Below are 18,043 nucleotides of genomic sequence, written 5' to 3'. Positions count from 1 at the left end.
GCTACCAGGAACCCCGCCCGATTCGATGAACGACAGGGGCAAAGGGAAGACGTTCCTTCAACGGACTCAATTCTGCCCGCTAGAGACGGGGTTAGGGTTATGTGGCCATCAAGGTTCCCTTCAATGACTGGCATCGAGTACTGACTCGTGCGCTTCCAAAACCATACCATTTTAAGTGGCTGTGATGGCTGGAATAAAACGATGAGTCACGGGAACTCTCCGGCAGGTTCCATTTCTTGGCGGATCATGGAGCCTCGTTGTCGCTGGCCGCTGGCAATGGACAGGCCGCGCGCATCACTGCACTTTTCGGCTTTTCGCGTCCGCTACAGGCAATTCGTTGTCACTGTATCTCCCAACATCGTCTCGAGGTGCCGGATTTCTGGACCTTCTGCGAAAACTCAAGCCATCACAACAGATCTCCCCTCCACTGCCCGTTGACGGGAGCTGTCGAATTCCCTGTCCTAACGCTCTCCTTTGCTTGAGAGACGTTCATACAACTTTCGATTTTATTCACGGACGATAGCCACAAATTACTGAAGTCACCAGACGGCCACCACCATGGACGACTTGGAGAGCCTCGAGCTTCTGTCGCTCGTGTCCAAGGTCACGTCCGAGTTGCAGAACCACTTGGGCGTCAGCGAAAAGACGCTCGCCGAGTTCATCATCGCCCAACGAGTAGAATGCGGGTCATTCGACGAGTTCAAGCAGAAGTTGGCCACCATCGGCGCCGACTTCCCGCCCAGCTTGGTTGAGAGTATCGACAGACTTGTCCTGACCTTGCACCCAAAGTTCAAGGGCCAAAACCATGGACAGACCCGCGCCGATGAAAACGAGAAGCATGGTCAATCTGCCGAGGAAAAGACAAAGGTGTTCAAGGGTCTGTCCATCCCGGACAAGGAAGTGGATGTCATCGACGACACCCTGGCCTTACTCGAAAGCCTCGAGCCTAAGAGAGCGGAGAAAGAACGACCAAGGAAACGAAGCCGCACCCCCGAACGAGACGACTATGCAGACGACTACGGGAAGAGGAAGCGCAAGGAGCGATACCGGTCAAGGTCGAGGTCAAGGTCCAGGTCAATTTCGCCACCAAGAGGCCGACGGAAGGGCCGATATGATGATGAATACGATGGTGATTTCCGACGGCCACCACCGCGCGAGGTGGACGACTCCCCTATTTTATACAAGGTTTACGAAGGCCACGTCACGGGAATCAAGGACTTTGGTGCCTTTGTCAACCTGCATGGCGTTAAGGGCAAGGTTGACGGCTTAGTACATGTATCCGCTTTCGGTCAGCGTGTCAATCACCCTTCGGATCTCTTATCCAAGGGTCAGGAAGTCAAAGTCAAAGTCATTAAGCTCGAGGGAGGTAGAGTAGGTTTGTCGATGAAGGACGTAGACCAAGAGACGGGCATGGACCTCGCACCGCAATTGCGGATAGGTTCGGGCGCCAATATGGAGGCATTGGGCGGGAGAGGAGGATACGATACAAAGAATGTTGTCACCAACGGCTTTGGTGACAAGGGAGCATTCCAAGCGACAGCAAATGCCAGGCAACACAAGAAGAGGATGACGTCTCCTGAAAGATGGGAGATTCGTCAAATGATTGCGGCAGGCATTGCAAAGGCATCCGATTACCCAGAACTTGAAGAGGACTACCAGGCAACACTCAAAGGCGAGGGACAGATGGAGCTTGAGGAGGATGTTGATATCGAGGTTCGAGACGAGGAACCTCCCTTCCTGGCTGGACAGACCAAACAGTCACTCGAGCTGTCACCCATCCGCGTTGTTAAAGCTCCCGACGGGTCCCTTAACCGCGCCGCCATGGCAGGCACCAATCTTGCCAAAGAACGAAAGGAACTGCGGCAGCAGGAGACTGAAGCCAAAAAAGCAGAGGAGAAAAAGGTTGACTTGTCCTCCCAATGGCAAGATCCTATGGCCAACCCGGAGACCAGAAAGTTTGCTAGTGATTTGCGCAAAAACGCTCAAGCAGCACCAGCGGCTCCCGATGCTGTTCCTGAGTGGAAGAGGGCCGTTGCACCCAAAGAAGTGTCGCTAGGCAGGCGCACCAACATGAGCATCAAGGAGCAACGAGAATCTCTCCCCGTCTTTGCCTTTAGAGAACAACTAATCACGGCTGTGAGGGAGAACCAGGTCCTTATTGTTGTCGGCGAGACGGGATCCGGAAAAACGACACAGCTTACTCAATACCTGGCTGAAGCCGGCTTTACTAACAATGGGATGATTGGATGTACGCAGCCTCGCCGTGTCGCCGCCGTGTCTGTTGCGAAACGTGTTTCTGAAGAAGTCGGCTGCCAGCTTGGCCAAGAAGTTGGTTATACCATCAGATTCGAGGACGTCACCAGCCCAGCAACCAAGATCAAGTATATGACCGACGGTATGCTTCAGAGAGAGATCCTGATCGACCCCGACCTTAAGAGATACTCGGTCATTATGCTTGATGAGGCCCACGAACGTACCATCGCCACCGACGTGCTCTTTGCCCTTTTGAAAAAGACAATGAAGAGAAGGGAGGACCTCAAGGTTATCGTCACTAGTGCTACCTTGGATGCCGACAAGTTCAGCGAGTACTTCAACCAATGCCCCATCTTTACCATCCCTGGTCGTACATTCCCTGTCGAGATTCTCTACTCCCGTGAGCCAGAGTCAGACTACTTGGATGCCGCTCTCACCACCGTCATGCAAATCCATCTCAGCGAGCCAATGGGCGACATCCTTTTGTTCTTGACAGGACAGGAAGAAATTGACACGGCTTGCGAAATTCTATACGAACGGATGAAAGCCTTGGGCCCTAACGTTCCTGAGCTTCTCATCTTGCCCGTTTACTCTGCCCTTCCTAGCGAGATGCAGAGTAGGATTTTCGACCCAGCGCCGCCAGGGAGTCGAAAGGTTGTTATCGCGACCAACATTGCCGAGACATCCATCACGATCGACCATATCTACTACGTTGTTGATCCAGGGTTCGTCAAGCAGAACGCATACGACCCCAAACTTGGCATGGACTCGTTGGTTGTCACTCCTATTTCGCAGGCTCAAGCCAACCAGAGAGCCGGTCGAGCTGGTAGAACAGGACCAGGAAAGTGCTTCCGCCTGTATACAGAAGCCGCATACCAGTCTGAAATGTTACCTACCACAATCCCCGAAATCCAGCGCCAGAATCTGTCTAACACCATCCTCATGCTGAAGGCCATGGGCATCAACGACCTTCTCCGGTTCGACTTTATGGACCCACCTCCCGTCAATACTATGCTTACAGCCCTGGAAGAGCTCTACGCCCTCGCTGCGCTGGACGACGAAGGTCTTTTGACACGCCTTGGAAGAAAGATGGCTGATTTTCCAATGGAGCCAGCCCTTGCTAAAGTTCTTATTGCCTCTGTGGAAAAGGGCTGTTCAGACGAGATGGTGACTATTGTCGCCATGCTCAACCTCCCCAATGTCTTTTATCGCCCCAAGGAGAAGCAAGCTCAGGCGGACCAGAAGAAGGCCAAATTCCACGATCCTCATGGAGATCATTTGACCCTCCTCAACGTCTACAACTCGTGGAAAAACAACGGGTATGCGAACCCTTGGTGTTTCGAGAACTTCATTCAGGCACGTTCTATGCGGCGCGCCAAAGATGTGCGTGACCAGATTGTCAAGATCATGGATCGCCACAGGCATCCCGTCATCAGCTGTGGCCGCGATACCAACAAGGTCCGGCAAGCTCTTTGCGCCGGTTTCTTCCGCAACGCGGCTCGCAAGGACCCTCAAGAGGGTTACAAGACGCTGATCGAAGGCACGCCGGTGTATCTGCATCCCAGCTCGGCGCTCTTCGGCAAGCAAGCTGAGTGGGTCGTTTATCACACCTTGGTCTTGACCACCCGTGAGTACATGCACTACACAACCAGCATCGAGCCGAAGTGGCTGGTCGAGGCCGCACCAACCTTCTTCAAAATGGCGCCGACCGACAAGCTATCGAAGCGGAAGAAGGCCGAACGGATCGAACCGCTGTACAACAAGTACGCCGGCGCTGATGACTGGCGTCTTAGTGCGCAGAGGAGAGGCGGACGTGGTGGTGGTGGCGGTGGTACTTGGGGTTAAGTTGTCAACTTGCTGGAGCATGTTCAAGCGTTGCATTGGTTGGTTAAAACTGGTTATTGAATCAGGCTCATTTTGAAACACGTCAGTCACCCAAAATTTGAATATAGAGAAGATACCCTTTCGTTGCTCTCACGGTGATTAACAGGCCCAGACTTGCCAAATATGTGGAAGCACTTCATGTCGATATCGTTTGGTCTCCGAACAGTTTGTTTCTCAAATGGAGAATCAACCCAAATATAACAAACCTCCGGGATCAGAATGTCTTATGAGGGGAGCTGACGCAAGGGATATCACTGAATCATGGACGGACGGCTATGGAGGCGCCTGAGGGGACTAATTTCCGAAAACATCGTAGCACCGGTTGTACGGCGTGCAACGTGAGATGATGCCGACTGTCGAGTGTCCCACGACTGGTGGTATCAACAATATCGAGTCCAGAAATTCAGACTGGGTACGAGGCAGTTGATGAGTCTGACCTCATCATTTCAATGCTTAGGACTGAAGCCACAAGAACACTTTCTAAAACATGCGAGAACGTCTCTATGACTGTGGAGAGTTCCAATACGATACGGCCATCATGACGACAGAGATTCAGGAACACGAACGGTAGATCGGCCGGTGCACCAGTTCGTCCGATATTTCCGTCCACCATCCCAAGACCGATCTCGTTGCCGGCAAGCAAGTTATCGCCTTTCTCCCTCTTTTCACCACTACGACAATGATTATGTCTAACATGGAGAATAAAGTTATATTCAAGGCATCAAAGACGTCGAGTTCCACTAACTGGAGATATCGGGTACACCGAGTTTTGAGACACCACTAGGATATCGCCATGACCACATTTCCGATATGCACAGGTGTGCACGTTTCTCCCCTTACAGAAACAGGCGCTCGAGAACGTTGTGGCGCTAGGACATTTGGCGTCACCCAATCTGGGACGAACAAGATCGGCTCCCGTCGTCTGATGACAGCTGGTGCTTCACAGAATCACACGGGTATGGACAGCCCCTCCAAAGTTGCATTCCTACTCGCAAGCATACAGGACTCAAGCAACATGCCGGGCGTTCTGTATTCCCCGCGTGTCCCTGAGTTGGTACTTGGATCACGCGTTGGAATGGGGAGCTTCAGCACTCTCCTCCCTGGCCGCTTCTCGGTTTTATCTCTTCCCGCCTGGTTGCTCGTGTCCCGAAGAAACTCGCAACTTGAAGATTGGAATCAACGTCGATACGATACAGTCAACCCATGTCTCCCGACTAGAGGTAGGGATAATGCGTAATATAGTCATTACAGCTTTTTGGGTAGCCCGCCAGGCCCTGGCAGCTCTCCAAGTTGACTTGAACTCTCCAGGTACACTACTCCCAAGTCGTCAATCTCCCGCTCGACCAAAATACAAATATCCTTCCACGTCGCAGACTTACTAACACCATCCTGTGCGTGTTACTGTCCCCAGACTCCATCAAACACGCCGCCTCCCTCGTCGCCTCGGATCTCCTCACCTACTACCATGGCTCAGAACCCGGTCAAACGCCCGGCATCCTCCCCGGCCCTCCCCCCGCCGGCGACTACTACTGGTGGGAATCGGGTGCGCTCTGGGGCACCCTGATGGACTACTGGCACTACACGGGCGACTCGTCTTACAACGAGCTGATCACCTCCTCTATGCTCTTCCATACGGGCCCACCGCTCAACGCTTACATGCCTGAGAACTACACCATATCGATGGGCAACGACGACCAGGGGTTCTGGGGCCTATCCGCTATGCTCGCAGCCGAGATCGGCTTTCCCGACCCTCCGGCTGATAAGCCTCAGTGGTTGCAGCTCGCTCAGGCGGTGTTTCACACCCAGGCGGATCCTGGAAGACATGATGATGTGTGTGGTGGTGGGTTGCGATGGCAGATACCAATGGCGAACATTGGATATGATTACAAGAACTCAATTAGCAACGGTAAGCAGGCCGAGCTTTTCTAAAGTCGCCCACTTCTAACTAATGCATGAGCTGTACTGTTTCAGGTATCTTCTTCAACCTCGGCGCCAGACTGGCGAGGTACACGGGAAACGAAACGTACGCGCACCATGCAAGAAAGACGTGGGATTGGATGATGGCAGTCGGGCTAATGACCGAGGACGGGAATGTGTACGATGGAGCGCATACGGGGGTGAATTGTACGGATGTGTTCAAGGCGCAGTTCTCATATAACGCGGCAATATTTTTGCAAGGGGCGGCCTTCATGTATAGCTTTGTAAGTTGCCAAAATTCCTCGCCCTCGACCCACGGCCGGTTGCCTATCCTCGAGCAAATCTCAGGACTTATTGATCGACTGACTGACCGAAAAAAAAATTATATATATATAAAACAGACAAAAGGTCCAGAACAAGTCCTCTGGAAGAACCGCGTCCAAGCCCTCCTCGACCGGACCATAGCCTTCTTCTTCCACGCCGGCCCCATGATCGAGCTCTCTTGCGAGACGCCCACCGTCATCCTCTGCAAGACCGACATGCTTTCCTTCAAGGGCTACACGCACCGATGGCTGGCAACCACCACGCAGCTCGCGCCATTCACGCGCGACGCCATCGAGAAAGCTTTGCGCAACTCTACCGCCGCGGCCGTCGACTCGTGCCGTGGTCCCCTCCACGACGGCCGAGCGTGCGGCTTCCGCTGGACGACGGGCGGGTACGATGGGTTGACGGGAGCAGGGCAAGAGATGAGCGTGTTGGCGGCTTTGTCGTCGTTGTTGGTGTTCAACGAAAACGCTAGTGGTGGTGATGGGAAAGCGGGCAATAAAGGTGCGCCGCTGACGGGGGAGACCGGGGGAACGAGTAAAGGGAATCCGCATGCGGGGACGGGGAAGGGAGTGGTTGATCCCACGGAGCTGAGGGAGTTGACGAAGGGGGATAAGGTGGGAGCGTGGATTCTTACGGCGTTTACGCTGGGGACGCTGGGGGCGGCGTTTGTGCTGATGGCCTCAGGATCTTTCGAGAAGCTGGAGGGTGGGGCTACGCCGGCAACAGCAGCGGCTGGGGAGAAGAAGAAGAAGGAGAAGAAGGAGAAGTTGTCGATTTGGTACAAGATTGCGAGGGAAAGTAATTTTTTCAGGCATCAGGGCTGAAGTCTATTGTTACAGTTGGATTGGGGCGATGCTTGAAAATATTTGGTCAAATTCCCTTGGGTAAATCTGAAATGATCAAGGTTCCAGTAGATGGTCTTGTGGTATTGGAACTTATCTAAGCAGAGGACTTCCTTCCTGTGCGGATATGGAGACATCATCCAAGCTGGGGCCTATATACTGAGCATTTTCCTATGCCCTTTCAAATCAACGTCAAGAGTGACATTGACCCTTTCGTGGATACCCATTCGATCGAAGTCCAATAGAGCGAATTGTCCCAACGAAGAGTCATGGTGCTCTATGAAAATCGAGGCATATACTGACAGTGTTGAAGAATGACACCTCGACCTTTTCTCGACTCATCAAAGGAGAGAATATAGCCATGACTGCCTCTGGTCGTCTATCTTGTAGTTGCATGCCATCAGAAAGACGTTCGAACACCTGGACATCGTGGTGCTGTTGGATTTACCCCACAGCAAGGCCGGATTGGCGAACAATCGACCTCTTACCGAAACCCTCGTTGGACACTACGCAATTTGAAGCTCCCAACGAGTGCTATTGTGTGAGACCATTTGGTCATGGAATATAACATTAAGCTGTGATACCTACCGCACCATAGAAAAACAGATTTTCTTTGAGATTGCGGTGCTTGATCAAATTGAAGCGCCGTGGGGATGAAATCAGATGTGTGGACGTTTTGGTTACAGCGGGCTTCCAGGAAAGTTATAGTGGGTGGGTGCATTGCATGTCCAGTTGAGGGGGGGAATCCCCATGGCAACTTGCTTCAACTGACAGGTAGACTAAGAACAAACGTGCTCTATCCGTACTGATACATCTGGTAGTTATACATTGGTTATTGTCGCCCTTTCCAAGTTACAAGTATCGTCATTACGGAGAGATTTATGTACATGAAGTTCAACAACATCAGTCTTCTGCCCATTCATAAATTTCAATGCTGTTCCGTTGACGTGCAGTAAACCACCAGTTGATTGTGCCTCTCATGGGGTGGCATGTAAAGGCCATTCCCGGAAATCGAGGACAATCGTCGAAGGACCAGCCCCAATCGTCAGGATGTGCTCCACTCTCGACCTCGGACTCTGTCACGAGGTGGATGTTCGGCGTGTCAAACCCTGGGAGTATATCGCACTCCAGACAAATGAGCTTGGGGTTGATGATCGTCTCGCCCGCAAGCTTGGCGCGGTTCTCGAGTCGAATCTCTCCAACTACCCGCGAGCCGCCGTTGTCGTAATGAAAAATAATCCCTGAGCAGACGCGTTCTGTCGGCCGATTTCGACGAGAGGGATAGTAAAACATCTGAGCGGCGACGACCCCGCGGAGGGGAGCACGAGTGTAGAAGCGGAGATCCGCATCATCATCCAAGCTGAAGAGACCACTGGGCCATAGATGAGGAATCGTCCCAGTCCAACCTTCCCATTTAGGTTTCGCTGGAGGAGTACTCCGATAGCCTGCCAACATATCCACGTATTTCTTCTTACCCGGAATTCCGTAGACCAGAGCTATCGGATTGCGTTGACCCCAAAAGAACTCCTCTTTGTCAAAAAAGTCTCCTTCATCCTCGTCAGGACCCTCCCATCTGGGGTCATCTCTAGGCGGATCGGGGCAAGGCAGGCCGATGACAGAATCGCCGGACAGACGTTTCTTGACCTGTTATACGATTAATATGTTAGATATTTGAGAAAAAGCACGGTAGGAATCGGGAGCGTGGCGGAAAAAACAGGTATTTCGCAGAGACTGATTGGAAGCATGAGGCGGGTGAAACTGAGGAAGGTAAGGCAGCACACAAGATAACCTGGGGTCTAGAAACGTACCACTACCACAAACGCATTCTGATAGATCCCTACACCTATTCCGAGGATAGTATCCTCCTTGCTGACAGGCAGGAAGAAGCAGGCTTCCTGTATCTTTGGAGAGCTGGAAGATGGAACCTTGGGACAGTTCATCTCAACGTCATCGCCGCGACGAGGGTGGATCGCAACGAGCTCTTTGCCGCGGTAGACAAATGTAAGGCCAGAGATGGAGTCTAGACTGATATAATACCCGGTCGAAAAGACCTTGAAACACTCCTCGTGGTACAAGTAATTACAATTGGTCAAGTCTGGAGGCGTAGGTGTGTTCCAAATGCGCGGCAAAAAGGGCAACAGTACCTCATGCTTATTGTCAAAATATATATCGTCGGCATCGAAGGCGAGTCGCAAAAGGCCATTTCTGCAGTAGGCAAATCTGCGCGAAAATTCGCCGTGTTTCTTATCCAAGGCAAGTTCGTCGCGTTTCGTACCCAAGAGAACGTAGGCAAATCTGCGGTTGTGCTTTTGCCGCTCTTCGCACTGCAGTCGCTGGCAAAACCGTTCGATCTCTCGGATCCCATCTACGTCGAAAGTAAGACGGAGAACATCGTCTTGGCCTCTGGGTCCTACTGTCACTATTTGCCCGCCTCTTTTCCAGTGCAGTATGTGACGTATCTTCACGCGTTGCTCAGCAAAGACTGGAAGGTCGGGCAGCGAAGATGCAACTGTCAGAGCAGCTACAGCCCTCCAAAACGGAGTATCTCCTGGTGAATACGACCGGATTCGTTCGACCAATTCGGAGGGAAAGTTTTTCAGCTGGGGAATGCTGATGATTGAAGCAACCTGATTGACGGCCTGTGGGCTCATGAGATAAGGGCTTTCAAGGGAGAGGGATTTTGGGGGTTGGAACCCATGTGGCCACGGATTTCTCGCCACAGCAAGTTCCCAGATCCGTTCGCAGGTCAGGCGAGGAGCGAGAGGGCATGACTGTCTCGCAATCACGAAGCAGCCCTTGTGTACGGCAGTGGCCACATGGAGTCTGTCGGGATCTGTGCCGTGTTCGGAGCATTCTGTCGATATAGAGCACAGGTTACACAGATTTACTTCTGTTTTCTCATCGAGGTATGCATCCACAAGATGCACAAAGGTTTTGGGAAAAGCGACTGTAGCAGTGCGCCCAAGATAGACCATTCTATTCCGGCATCCGATTACTAAACTTCAGTCAGGCAAGGGCACCTCATGGGATGCGCAGGAAAAGGGGGTTGTACAAACAATGACCGGCGTCTCCTGCGTGATGGTCTCGGTGCAGACCCCGCAGCGCGACTCGAGCTCAATGACATACCATGGCTCAAATTCGGAGGAAGAATCATGGTATCGATCGTCAGTTTCTAGGTCGGTAGCCATAATAATGGCGTTGTCCTTACAGTTTGTTGTCGGCGGTGATGTTCTAACTTGGCTCAGAAAAGTGATTGCCGGCGAGAAAGAAATTTATTCGTTTCATGTCGCGACTCGCCTGGCGCGCGTTTGGTGGTGGACCGACGGTGGGTTCTTCGGGCAGGCAAAAACCACCCCATTTTAGAACTAATTTGTATTGCGATATGGATTCGATTTGCCTGAACTGGTCAGAGTCAACATCAATCGAGATGAAATACGTTTTGCGAGGTTGATGATGAGGACGCTGGACGCCTGCAATGGAAACCTGTGCTGAGTTTTTAGTTCATCCTTTCTGCTCAGCGGGAGGCCTGTCGTACCTGCCTCACCTCCGTTGTGGTGAGGACGTGACAGAATCACTGTCTCCGTGGGATCTGGTCTCAGATGAGATGATAACTGGTCCGCAAACAGCATGGCGCCATTGAAGATAACCTCTTAACAGGCTGGTCAGTGCTAGCAGGTCAACAAGTTCGTCCCTTCCTCACAACACTGCCCTAAACCGGCATCATGTGCGCAACGGACTAACCGTTAAATACTGACGGGCTGGCACATCGTCTTATAATGGCGGTCGCCCACCGCTTGCTGAAGACTCTTCAGTTTCCTTTTGTACTTTGAATTATATTCACGTCGTATAGCAGATAACGACGGGCATATGATACCACCGACTTTCCAAATCTCAGCCTCTGTTATTTTATCTGGCTCTCGGAATTTCTGTAGGTCGATCCTCAATAGGATAATCTGGGTTGAGCCCGCATCGAAAAGCCGCAGTAGCTGTCCAAGTGGATGCGTCTGGGCTGGTCTCACTCTGGATTTAATTTTCTGCCAGAACTAGGCAACCGTGACTTGTGAAGAAGGGGCATTGTTCCTACATACCTCTAGGTCATCAATTGTAGATTTTCTTTGTTGAAAAATGACCGAAGTAACAATGCATTGTGAATGCCTCGTCCCAAAGAACTCTACGTCTTTGTTCATTGTCTTGAACAAGACAATGATGTCAAGTATGAGAAACTAGTCACATCCTTTGTTCAGTCGTAGTTCGGGTCGAGGTTCCTTGTCGCGATCCGACTCACATTACCGGATTTGAATAGGGGTGGCTACCTAGTTGCAATTGAGATGCCCCAAAATACCCATCTCGGTGGCGGGACATGGTGGACGTACTGACATAGGTTGTTTGGGCATTCGAGCTTTTTTTTTTTTTGTCAAATCATGTGAGAAAACACAGACGAAGGAGTTCGAAAAAGGGCCTTGGAAGTTGGGTGCAGAGAGGCCGGTGACTTGTTCTTGACACTCAGTCTTCATTGCAGCTTCAAAAAATGAAATGAAGCTGAGTCCGTAAATTTATTCGTCCTATTACCAACAGGGCCAACCGTCTAGCTGTCCCTGACTCAGAGAGACATTCGAATATCTCGACTACAAGAGTGTAGTAACAGATAGGTACCTTTCAGTAACTCCCATCTAAAAATACCTACCGGCGGCACACAAGTCGCTTTGTCTCGCTTCCCATCACAACACAATGTTTCCATTGTCTTCATTGTCAACAAGCTCGACAAGCTCTCGACAAGCCGTTTGGAACGACAAAGAATAACCTGATAGCGCAAAGACCGAAGCGTGTCCGTATAAATCCTATAGATGCCGCGATCGCATAAGGGGGCTCTCGCCCTTGGAACTGAAACGGATTGATTGATTGTCCGATATCTTGTCAAGAGATGAAGAGAACATTGTTTGAACAGTAACAGAACCAGATAACCTTGACAAGCAAGTTCCGAAAGGACAACACCAGTGAGACTTGAACAGCAAACAACACGACCAAACACAACGCACGCGGCAGACACACAAACCATACCAGCGAGAGAGGAAGCTTACACTCCAAATTAGGAAAGCATAGCTACCTAGCTAGCTATCTTAGCAGCTCCAACAAAGACCAGATCACACTCCCAGACAACCAAACGCTCGAAAGTACCAGTCCAAGTCCAAGCCAACAAATTATGGACAGTGACCAGCCCCAGCCCAGGCGTCGGGGACGTCCAAGAAGGGACGCCTTCATCGGTCCACAAAATAGGCCTGCAACATGGGGCGATCCGAACCTCCCACGTCGTCAAACCCGTGCTCAGCGTGAGCGTCTTCAAGAATTGGCCAATGGCAACATACCCCATTACGAGCTTGGAGAGGATGGTCGGCAACGCCTGTTGAACAGAGATCAGATTCGTGCTCAGAACCTCCAACAGCTGGAAAATGGGAACATCCCGCAAATAGAAATTGGGGATAATGAAGAGGTACAAGTGTTGAATGCAGAGCAAGCCGGGCAACAACCAGCGCCAGAGCCCCAGCCTGAGCCTGAGTCAGAACAAGAGCAGGAGCCAGAACAGCCAGTAGTGGTCCATGAGGGCCAAGAGTCAGGGTCCCAAGAGGATCCAGTGCGAGGCGCAGGGGTGAATCCAGATGGAAATGCTGATCCCATTGACAGCTCTGATCCTAAAGCAGATTTAGACCCCAAAGACGGCTCAGAAGCAGCACACCCCCGAACGTCAACCCCACCACCTCCTCATCCTCCTCAGACGCCGCCAGTCCGCCTCTCACCCTCGTCTCCCGCGTCTCGCTTTGATCCATTTGACTACGAGGACACGCCTCCCCCAGTACTACCCGTGCTTTCTTCCCCCCAACTCCCACACACTCCTCCCCGACCTGCAATTGTTGTCAATCCTCCCCTTGAAGCCATTTCCCCACAACAATTTTTGGTCCCCGCTGGGTATGTAGCAGGGGGGTGGTCTGGCGGGTTTGCCGCCGCTGGAGGGCAGCAGCCGGCGCCTCAACCAGTCCCGGTTGCTGATAATAATGAGAACGGGGGGGATGAGGTACAGTGGCAGCACCCTGATGATGTGGTAGAGTGGCAGCACCCTGATTATGTGGAAGAGTGGCAACATCCCGATGAAGAAGGAGAGGAGCCACACCCCAGTAAAAAGCAAGAGGAGCAACGCTCTGATGAAGAGAGTGAAGATGCAGCTACACGTTTCGGGGAAGAGCCGTCCGACAGTTCGTCGTCTTCGTCATCGGATGAAGATGCAGCTCCTGCGCATGACCGAGGAGAAAGGTCGGACAGTTCGTCGTCTTCATCGTCCTCGTCTTCGTCGTCATCAGATGGTAGCGATGCCGACGGAGAGGGCCGTGGTAATGATGAGGAACGACGCGACTCCCCGGGTCCGGATGGCAACGGAGATCAGGCCAACGACGGTGAACGGTACTTCAATGATAGTGATGAGGATCTATTCGGCGATGGAGCAAGTAGCGAGAGTAGTCGCGGCGAAGCAAACGTTGGTTTGGACCAGCCACATGATGAGGACGAGCAAGAGTTGCCGGAGTTGCCGCCGCCAAATAATCAACCAGATGAACCTGCTCCAGCCGGTGAGGAGCCCAGATCACAAAGTTCGCTTCCTGATTTCGATGACGAACAGTGGGAAGCAGATGAACGGGAACTGCAGCGGCGTAATCAAAGAAATAATCCACTCCCCTGGTATGAGAGAGGCCACGCCGTACAACGACACCCACTGGGCGACCTCGCAATACTGCCCGAACGCCTCCAGGGCCACGACTCTGTCGAAAGAAACGCCATTAACTGGACCAGGCCTTCACTCGACTTTGGCGCTTATAGCCGTGCACCATCATTGCCGTCAGACTGGTCTTCCGAAGAAGACTGGGACTATCCGGAAGAAGAAGACGAAGAAGAAGAAGGGTCGAGCAAATCTTCATGCACCGGCTCGTCATCAACATCAAAGTCTGGAGGCTCGTCCGATAGTGACGACGAGCTTCCTCCCGTTGCCATGCCAGTGAATGGTACGAAGGTTAGCTCCCAAGGTTCGTCACAAGGACGAAGCTCGCCCAGTCAACAGCAAGAAACTCCCCTTTCTTCCCCGCCGCCTCGGCTACCACCTACCCCTTGTCCTTCTTCACCCAAGAGAAACCGCAAAGTAAAGCCCGTTCCGTCTCCCCTGAAACTTGCGTACACTTCCGATGGGACCGACGTCAGCAGCCGCGATCTCGAACTCGACATGGCTGCCCGAACAGCCCGCTCAAATGCGCCTCCTCCGTCGGCTGGCATCACAACAGCCACCTCGAACACGAACTTGGGTCAACATCCGCCCACAACCCCTAAAAAATTATCCGCTAGCAAGCCCTCTCTGCGCCGCAACAGCGCCGGCCCCTTCCACCAAAGCGAATACCCCTCCACCACTGTCTTCCGGGAAGACTTCACCTTTGTCCCTCGCGACGGCCGTCTTTCCGCACCCGGTAGCGTCTCCGGCGATGATGGTATCTATACCCTGCCCGACTACACTGGGCAAGGCGACCAGGACATCAGCCCGAAAACCAAGAACCCACCCAAGGTTTCTCAGACAGGCCACACAGCCCCAGGCACTCGCGAGGCGAGGGTGCAAGTCGGTGGTAAGGGATTCCCGCAGGTGCACAAAGACAAGGGAGTAAAGGTTGTTGATCCTGGCGATGCGGAATGTTCGAGCGAGGAAGAGGAGGAGGAAGAAGAAGAAGACGACGAGGAGGAGATGAGGAGCCCGACGAGGAAGCCACACCATCGTCGTTCAGGAATTTACTGCCCCGCTTTTTCGACAGAAAGATACCTGCAGGACCAGAAGCAGCAGAAGGAGCGAGAGCGACGAGAGGAGGAGAGAGGAGCGTATTACCAATACAACCCCAGGTACGACGAGGGATACACTGGCGGCCTCACTGGCAGTGCCGTGCCTCGGTGGATGAGCGCGGAGCAGGATACTTTAAATCCCACATCATGGATCAGCACAGCATCGACTGAGAGCTCCCTCGCTAAAACCTCCGCGTCTTCTGGCGCCAAACGAAGCATATCCTCCATCACGGATTATGACGATGATTCCGACGAGTCCAGCGGCAGCTTGGCAAAGCGACACTGCTCATCTCCCCCTGCTTCTCCGAAACGGCCACGCTCTTTTGACGAAGACGATGACGAGGCAAATCGTTCCAGTAAGCGACTTCGTATGGAGCTACCGGCTTTAGGAAAAGGCGAAGGACAACAGAGCTTGGGCGCCAAGGTGGTGGGCATTGTCAGTCAGCAAACAGATGCAGTGCACCGAGAAGAGCAGACACGGTACGACCCAGCGATGATTGAGAACGAGGAGTACGATCCAAGGACAGTTGGACTACCTCGAATTCATGGCAGTCAAGGTTCGAGGTCTTTAGCGAGTAGTGTCGCTGGGACGGCCCAAAGCCGGCGCATATCGACGGAGTATGACCCGGCAGATGAAAAGGAGGAGGAAGAGTATGATCCTCAGCATCCACAAGGTTAACAATGGTGTTCGTGCTGCTGCTGACTGAACACATGGTTCTTAAAAACCGCCACCCGCATTGGAGGCTACCGCCACCAGTACAAGTAGCAGGAAGAAAAGGCTGACAGCCTGCGAAGGATTTGCTGCCAAGGTGTGTATGATCAGCAGATCAGGCTGTTGGATTAGGGACTCCTTCGAGGTGATTAGGTGATCGCCATAAAGTGTTTCGATAGCAACACAATGGGCTAGGGTAGCATTGATACCAACACGAAGCGACGAAGAAGGGGAAGGTCATATCAAGGGGCGTGATACAGGCAAAAAAGACGGAATGACAATAGATAGCTTCATGCAGTGACACGCGTCCTGCGATAGAACATCAGTTGAAGATCATGGTCGACATGGAGTTCAGGTTCATTGGGCGATGGTAGATGGTGTTTCTGGCGTTCTTCATGGGTGCAGTATGTGATTCCGCAGGCGGAAGAAAAGAAACGCACCTTGCTTTTTGTTCGTTTTATGTATTACTTTGGAAACCATGTTAATATTGGATATTCGTATCACCTCGTTGCAAAACCGTCCTGTGGAGACTCGGTGTCTGACCTCTTCTCATGTTTCTTCCATGTCCTCTTGGGTATCTCATTGTTGACCACGTTGCTCGGGCATGAGCCTTTGTGGTCGGACTCGGCCTTGGCGTTTGGAAGGAAGTGTGAGTCCGACTCCTCGACTTCTCGCCCACCGCCTCCCACTGCCTTGAGGCGACCGCAGGTTGTCCCTCACTTTTTTTTTTTTTTTTTTTTTTTTTTTTTTTTTTTTTGCCCATTTTCTCTGAAGTCTCAGTGACGCTCCCATGCAGCCTTCAAAGGCCCATATCCTCATCACTATCCTCATCCCCATCACCACCATAGTCCCCGCCCCTCCTAGCCTCCTCTTCCTCTTCCCTTCTCGTCGCCTCGGCGCTGGCCCCAATCTTCCGTACGCCATCCACCAAGCCCGCCAGAAAAGCTCTGTTCTCAGCTAACTCCATAGCACCAACGCCACGCAGGGTCAAATAGGCATCACCAAACCCCTCCAAAGCCGATGTACTGCTGCGCATCTTGGCTGCGCGCACCTCCACCAAGTCTCGCAGTAGCGACCGCACCTCGCCAGCCGGGGCGGGCATGTCATCGCCGGCGTGTGTGAGCAAAGCCTCGGCAACCTCGAGCCAGTGGTAGGGGAGGTATCCGGCGGGGGATTCGGCGACGTTGGAAGGGAGGAAGGGAGGAGATAAGATGGAGTTCGGATCTTGTTGCGAGTCTTGTTGCGTTTGCGTAAAGTCATCGAGATAACTGGGGTTTAGCCGGCGTGCGGTGCCAGGCTGGGAGTACAGAGCGCGCGAGGGAGGAGGTGGTGGCGGGGAGAAAGCTTCGGGATCTTCTTTTGTTTCGCGATGGATAATCTCGGCAAGGGAGGCGGGATGCATCCATGCTGGAGGGACGATGTTGGCGCGGCGCTGTTTCTTGAGGAGGAGGGCGAGCCAGAGGGGCAGCTGGGCGCGGTGGGGAGGCCGAAGTTGTGGTGTTTTTCCCTGTCGTCGCGGGGAAAGTCAGTCAATCGGTATTCCCATGACGGGGAACATGTAGAGCAAAGATAACTCACACCGAGCAGGTCGATGCTGTCCAGGCGCTGACGTGGGACGACGGTGACCATTTCCATCTCGGCAAGGAAGGCGACCTCGTTCTGGGTCAGCCCTGGTGGCAGTGGGAGCGCCATTGTGTTTCCGTTGTTACATGTAGTTAAGTCGCAGATAAGAAATATCACCTCATTGTCGCTCGATAACAGCGTCCGCTGGACCGACTGAGGAAATGGCCGAGCGGTGATGGGGTTGGAGATACCTTATGCTGGCGCAAGCCCTGGTGTTGACAGATCAAAGAATCGCGTCTCCGAGATCCTAACGTTCCCCTCCGTCGAGACCAGAAGTCGCGGGGCACAGTAAATTACCCACTTTATCTGTCTTACAGTGCATCCCACAGGGCTGCAAGGGGGTGTTCGCGGGGACCCTCAGCGCTGTTCCATGCACCTTAGTTTCGTGGGTCTATAGACTCCACATGTCACCTCGATGCCCCTGGCTTCGGTCCTCTGGGTTAGGGTTCTGCGTGTACATCTAGGTAGTGTACTTCTGCACTGTCAAACATTACTACGGCTTCACTTCCCCAAAAGTATGAACTTCACACATCTTGGACAATCATTCATCCCCTTGAGCTTCGTTCATATCTCTCAAGCAATATAAGCCATCTGAAAGAAGAAATATGAGAAATATGAAACAGTTTGC

The 18,043-nt window shown here is 52.5% G+C and overlaps 5 protein-coding genes across 8 annotated transcripts; 3 read left to right on the top strand and 2 right to left on the bottom strand.

Annotated features, from left to right (window-relative positions):
- Positions 1-291: 291 nt before the first annotated feature.
- Positions 292-4,314, top strand: NCU06318 (ATP-dependent RNA helicase DHX8). Its single transcript, XM_957487.2, has one exon. It carries the CDS (start codon positions 559-561, stop codon positions 4,096-4,098), a length of 3,540 nt encoding a protein of 1,179 aa, XP_962580.1. The 5' UTR covers positions 292-558; the 3' UTR covers positions 4,099-4,314.
- A 1,071-nt stretch (positions 4,315-5,385) lies between these two features.
- Positions 5,386-7,258, top strand: gh76-4 (glycosyl hydrolase family 76-4). Its single transcript, XM_957488.3, has 4 exons — positions 5,386-5,445; positions 5,549-6,043; positions 6,109-6,338; positions 6,456-7,258. Exons 2-4 carry the CDS (start codon positions 5,701-5,703, stop codon positions 7,203-7,205), a joined length of 1,323 nt encoding a protein of 440 aa, XP_962581.3. The 5' UTR covers positions 5,386-5,445; positions 5,549-5,700; the 3' UTR covers positions 7,206-7,258.
- A 729-nt stretch (positions 7,259-7,987) lies between these two features.
- Positions 7,988-10,716, bottom strand: NCU06320. Of its 3 annotated transcripts, XM_011395859.1 has the most exons (4): positions 10,432-10,716; positions 10,276-10,354; positions 9,032-10,218; positions 7,988-8,867 (listed from the first exon to the last, which is right to left on the bottom strand). In XM_011395859.1, exons 3-4 carry the CDS (start codon positions 10,196-10,198, stop codon positions 8,127-8,129), a joined length of 1,908 nt encoding a protein of 635 aa, XP_011394161.1. In that variant the 5' UTR covers positions 10,199-10,218; positions 10,276-10,354; positions 10,432-10,716; the 3' UTR covers positions 7,988-8,126. The 3 variants fall into 3 exon arrangements, with proteins under 3 accessions (XP_011394161.1, XP_011394162.1, XP_011394163.1); XM_011395860.1 differs by having other exon boundaries at positions 10,276-10,716; XM_011395861.1 differs by having other exon boundaries at positions 10,280-10,716.
- Positions 10,717-12,284: 1,568 nt separating this feature from the next.
- NCU06321 (hypothetical protein) lies at positions 12,285-15,759 on the top strand (the record flags this gene model as incomplete). Its single annotated transcript, XM_957490.2, has 1 exon — positions 12,285-15,759. The coding sequence occupies exon 1, from the start codon at positions 12,424-12,426 to the stop codon at positions 15,757-15,759; it is 3,336 nt and encodes a 1,111-aa protein (XP_962583.1). The 5' UTR covers positions 12,285-12,423.
- Positions 13,403-17,667, bottom strand: NCU06322. 2 transcript variants are annotated; one of them, XM_011395862.1, is made up of 4 exons: positions 17,371-17,667; positions 16,336-17,299; positions 16,233-16,259; positions 13,403-16,101 (listed from the first exon to the last, which is right to left on the bottom strand). In XM_011395862.1, exons 1-2 carry the CDS (start codon positions 17,482-17,484, stop codon positions 16,592-16,594), a joined length of 822 nt encoding a protein of 273 aa, XP_011394164.1. In that variant the 5' UTR covers positions 17,485-17,667; the 3' UTR covers positions 13,403-16,101; positions 16,233-16,259; positions 16,336-16,591. The 2 variants fall into 2 exon arrangements, with proteins under 2 accessions (XP_011394164.1, XP_011394165.1); XM_011395863.1 differs by having other exon boundaries at positions 14,840-16,101; positions 16,233-17,299.
- Positions 17,668-18,043: the final 376 nt, after the last annotated feature.

This window comes from Neurospora crassa, linkage group IV, assembly GCF_000182925.2.
Source record: "Neurospora crassa OR74A linkage group IV, whole genome shotgun sequence".
In the NCBI taxonomy this organism is placed as follows: Eukaryota; Fungi; Ascomycota; class Sordariomycetes; order Sordariales; family Sordariaceae; genus Neurospora; species Neurospora crassa.
The sequence above is the reverse complement of the archived record's forward strand: the minus strand, read 5'-3'. Positions and strand labels throughout refer to the sequence as shown.

Coding starts and splice junctions, on each gene's coding strand:
- NCU06320 (XM_011395860.1), bottom strand. CDS start 10,411: ATGGCTACCGACCTAGAAACTGACGATCGATACCATGATTCTTCCTCC. Junction 10,219..10,275: donor GGAGACGCCGGTCATTGTTT/GTACAACCCCCT, acceptor ACTGAAGTTTAG/TAATCGGATGCCGGAATAGA. Junction 8,868..9,031: donor AGAATGCGTTTGTGGTAGTG/GTACGTTTCTAG, acceptor ATCGTATAACAG/GTCAAGAAACGTCTGTCCGG.
- gh76-4 (XM_957488.3), top strand. CDS start 5,701: ATGGACTACTGGCACTACACGGGCGACTCGTCTTACAACGAGCTGATC. Junction 6,044..6,108: donor CAAGAACTCAATTAGCAACG/GTAAGCAGGCCG, acceptor GTACTGTTTCAG/GTATCTTCTTCAACCTCGGC. Junction 6,339..6,455: donor CGGCCTTCATGTATAGCTTT/GTAAGTTGCCAA, acceptor TATATAAAACAG/ACAAAAGGTCCAGAACAAGT.
- NCU06322 (XM_011395862.1), bottom strand. CDS start 17,484: ATGGCGCTCCCACTGCCACCAGGGCTGACCCAGAACGAGGTCGCCTTC. Junction 17,300..17,370: donor ACAGCATCGACCTGCTCGGT/GTGAGTTATCTT, acceptor CCGCGACGACAG/GGAAAAACACCACAACTTCG.
- NCU06318 (XM_957487.2), top strand. CDS start 559: ATGGACGACTTGGAGAGCCTCGAGCTTCTGTCGCTCGTGTCCAAGGTC.